Raw genomic sequence first — 3,391 nt, 5'->3', positions numbered from 1 at the left:
TCGTACATCATCGGGCCGGCCCCCCCCCCCCCCCTGCTGGTGGTTCTGCTGACCTTTCACCCTGTGTGTCTTAGGATCAGAGCTGAGGATCCAAGTGTCTGGAACCACAGTGGAGCAGCAGCTGAGTGACCTCCAGGACTCCACCACCTACACCGTCACCATCACCAGCCAGCAGTCCAGCCGACACAGCTCTGCTGCCGGCACCAGCTTCACCACCAGTAGGGGTCACTGCACACTAACACACTGATACAGAGGCGCAAACACTTTTTTCTTGACTTGAACTTTTTCAGGCTCGGCGAGTGACGCTGCAGGTCCGCGAGACTTCCAGGCCAGTCATGTGACCCCACGTGCCGCGCTGTTGTCATGGAAACCGCCCACAAAACCTGCAGCAGGCTACAGGCTGACCTATCAGACTGAAGGTCACGACAGGAAGGTGGGAACTCCGTGACCCTGAGCAAAGAGACGGTCACCGCTAAAATCATCCGTTGACCTCCCGTTGACCTCCCGTTGACCTCCCGTTGACCTCCCGTTGACCTCTCGTTGACCTCTCGTCTTTTGTCTTTAACAGGAAGTAAAGTTAAATTCCTCAGTGACTGAGTTCAACCTGACCCGACTTCATTCTGGATCCAGGTACACGGTCCAGCTTCAGGCAGAGTCAGAAGGAAGATACGGCGCCACCATTTCCACAGAGTTCACCACTGGTACTGCAGCCACTCACTGATCATCTTCACCATCTTTGTTCCTAATGTTCAAACCTCCTCCTCCTCCTCCTCCTCCTCCTCCCCCCCCTCCCCCAGCCCCCCCCTCCCCCCCCACTCATCTCGCGTAGATCTTCCTAATGTTCAAACCTCCTCCTCCTCCTCCTCCTCCTCCTCTGCAGGCTCCCTGAGGTTCCCCTTCCCCAGTGACTGTTCTCAGGAACTGTTGAACGGCTTCACCAAGTCAGGAGAGATGGACATTTTCCCTCAGGGCAGACAGGGGGCGCTGTTGACTGTTTACTGTGACATGGAGACAGATGGAGGAGGATGGACGGTGTGGTCAACAGTACCGACACATTCACACTCACATTCACACTCACTCCTTCTTGTTCTATACTGTTCTGTTTGGAGTAAAATAAAATGCAGCCAATCAGGAAATGGCGGATCTGTAAGCTCCGCCCACATGGTTCCAGGGACTCTCACACAAACAGTCCCTGGTACTGTTTTGGACGAACCCTGCGCTCTGATGTTGTCAGGTGTTCCAGAGGAGGCGTGACGGCTCGGTGAACTTCTTCCGAGGGTGGAGCGACTACGTCGGAGGTTTCGGAGATCTGAGCGGAGAGTTCTGGCTCGGTGAGTTGGTGATGACGCACGGTGCTGCACGGCATCATGGGAAACAGGTGAAATCGGAGCCTGATGCTGGACGGTCTGGTTCCTCCTCAGGTCTGGAGAGTCTTCACAACCTGACGTCAGCCGCCAGGATGAGTCTACGCGTCGACCTGAGGGTCGGGGACCAGCGGGCGTACGCCGAGTACTCCAAGTTCGAGGTGTCCAGGAGGTTCTACAGGCTGACGGTGGGGGGGTACAGTGGCACCGCAGGTGAGGACCTGGTCCTCCTGGTTCGTCTCACTTCTTGGATACCCTGCTTCACCCCTCCTCCTCCTCCTCCTCCCCCTCCCCCTCCCCCCTCTGTCTCTCTGTGTCAGGTGACTCGTTGAGTTACCATAACAACCGCGCCTTCTCCACCAAAGACCGCGACCGCTCCTCGCTCATCACCCGCTGTGCCATGTCGTACCGAGGGGGCTGGTGGTACAGGAACTGTCACGAGGCCAATCTGAACGGACTGTACGGCGTCCACCTCCAACACAAGGTAACGCCCCCTGATGATGTCACACCTGAGGGCTGATGGGGCATTTTGACAAAAAGTAGGTTCTAGTGGTGACAACAGCCCCCTGCTGGGGGAGTGGTGGTATTTTTTTCTGAACTTCTCCCCCCCCCCCCCCCCCCCCTTCACCACACATAGGTTAGTAGAGGGAAGAAGAAAAAAAACAAAGCAATTTGTGCTCATTTGTAAACTGTTGTCAAAATGTAAATCAAAGGGGGAGGAGAACACACATACTTTATTATTCTGAGCACCTTGGTTTAGAGTGGAGGAAGTCTCTTCGTCAAACGCTCACTAAATGTTTGGTCTCAGTAACAGGAAGTGGACAAGGGTTTCCTGTTTGTTGACGGGTCACTTCCTGTCTCTTTAACAAAAATAAAAGTCATGAACCAATCAAAATGGAGCCAGTTCCAAACAGAACCGGTTTTTATTCCCTCCTTTTTTTAACTTCTCTTTATTTTCTGTAGATAAATGCATATTCACACACACACACACACACACACACAAAAACGTGTGTGTGTGTGTGTGTGTGTGTGTGTGTATTTATAGTGTGTGATGTCAGCGTGGCTGGTCACCTGACCTGTCTCCTGGACAATAATTCCCGTGTGTATCTTTGAAAGTCTGTCGTTGTTTTTATCTGGTCCCCGGAGAGAAGCCCCGCCCCTCTGTACACACCCCTGCTCAGCAGCCAACCAATCAGATTCAGCCCAGGTCTCACCTGCAGCTCAGTCTCCTGATGTTGGTGAGACACTCAGGCAGGAAGACCACACTCCGTCTTCTCCTCTTCCTGTTTGAAGACCGCAGCTGCGGAGGTGAGGTCTTATCAGGAGGTCAGTGATGTCAGATGATGTCATCAGTTCACACGGATCTGGTCTCCACCAACGGCTGAGAGGAACCAGAGGAACCAGAGGAACCAGAGGGACCAGTGACCAGTGGACGTCAGGAGACAACAGGAGGTCAGGTGATCAAACCTCCAATGAAATGACTGAAGATGACCTAGAGCAGGTGACCTGTGACCTCATGAGGTGACCTAGAGCAGGTGACCTGTGACCTCATGAGGTGACCGAGAGCTGGTGACCTGTGACCTCATGAGGTGACCTAGAGCAGGTGACCTGTGACCTCATGAGGTGAGGATGAAGATGAACGGTTTGATGATGAAGGTGAGAAGAGTTAACAGAACCTTCATCTTCATCTTCATCTTCACGGTCTGTCCTCTGGCTCTAATGAAGAAAAGGGGGGGGGGTCAATTATCAGCTCTTCAAGTGGACAGCTGATAATTGACCTCCCCCTCCTCCCCCCTCCTCCCCTCTTTTCCTCCCACTCAGGACAATCATGACGGCTCCAGACCAACAGGTCCTGGAGGACCTGCTGTTGTTCCGCAGTGACCTTGGTGACCAGGGGGGGGAGTCACAGAGTCTGAGTGGAGGAGGCCAGACCGTGGAGGAGGAGGAGGAGGAGGAGGAGGAGGAGGATGATGTCACTGCTGCTGACACTGACAACGTGAGGCTGAAAATTAAAATAACGTCCCATG

General features: G+C 53.7%; 2 protein-coding genes across 6 annotated transcripts in view; both read left to right on the top strand.

Annotated features, from left to right (window-relative positions):
• Positions 1–1,944, top strand: part of LOC103393806 (tenascin-like) — a 15,593-nt gene extending 13,649 nt beyond the window's left edge. For 2 of the 3 annotated variants that reach the window (XM_017040888.2, XM_025064902.1), the window contains 7 exons: positions 75–218; positions 291–433; positions 569–701; positions 881–1,032; positions 1,235–1,331; positions 1,422–1,577; positions 1,685–1,944. In XM_017040888.2, coding sequence (XP_016896377.1) covers positions 75–218; positions 291–433; positions 569–701; positions 881–1,032; positions 1,235–1,331; positions 1,422–1,577; positions 1,685–1,884 — 1,025 coding nt within the window. In that variant the 3' untranslated portion in view covers positions 1,885–1,944. The remainder of the gene's footprint in view (positions 1–74; positions 219–290; positions 434–568; positions 702–880; positions 1,033–1,234; positions 1,332–1,421; positions 1,578–1,684) is intronic. The other variant, XM_025064903.1, reaches the window with a different exon arrangement.
• Positions 1,945–2,353: 409 nt separating this feature from the next.
• The window catches only part of LOC107989934 (LIM/homeobox protein Awh-like), a 3,588-nt gene continuing 2,550 nt past the window's right edge, over positions 2,354–3,391 (top strand). For 2 of the 3 annotated variants that reach the window (XM_025064952.1, XM_025064951.1), the window contains exons 1-2: positions 2,354–2,816; positions 3,186–3,360. In XM_025064952.1, coding sequence (XP_024920720.1) covers positions 2,698–2,816; positions 3,186–3,360 — 294 coding nt within the window. In that variant the 5' untranslated portion in view covers positions 2,354–2,697. Of the gene's footprint in view, positions 2,822–3,185; positions 3,361–3,391 lie in introns of all 3 variants that reach the window. The other variant, XM_025064953.1, reaches the window with a different exon arrangement.

This window comes from Cynoglossus semilaevis, chromosome 18, assembly GCF_000523025.1.
Source record: "Cynoglossus semilaevis isolate Cse_v1.0 chromosome 18, Cse_v1.0, whole genome shotgun sequence".
Taxonomy (NCBI): Eukaryota; Metazoa; Chordata; class Actinopteri; order Pleuronectiformes; family Cynoglossidae; genus Cynoglossus; species Cynoglossus semilaevis.
The sequence above is the reverse complement of the archived record's forward strand: the minus strand, read 5'-3'. Positions and strand labels throughout refer to the sequence as shown.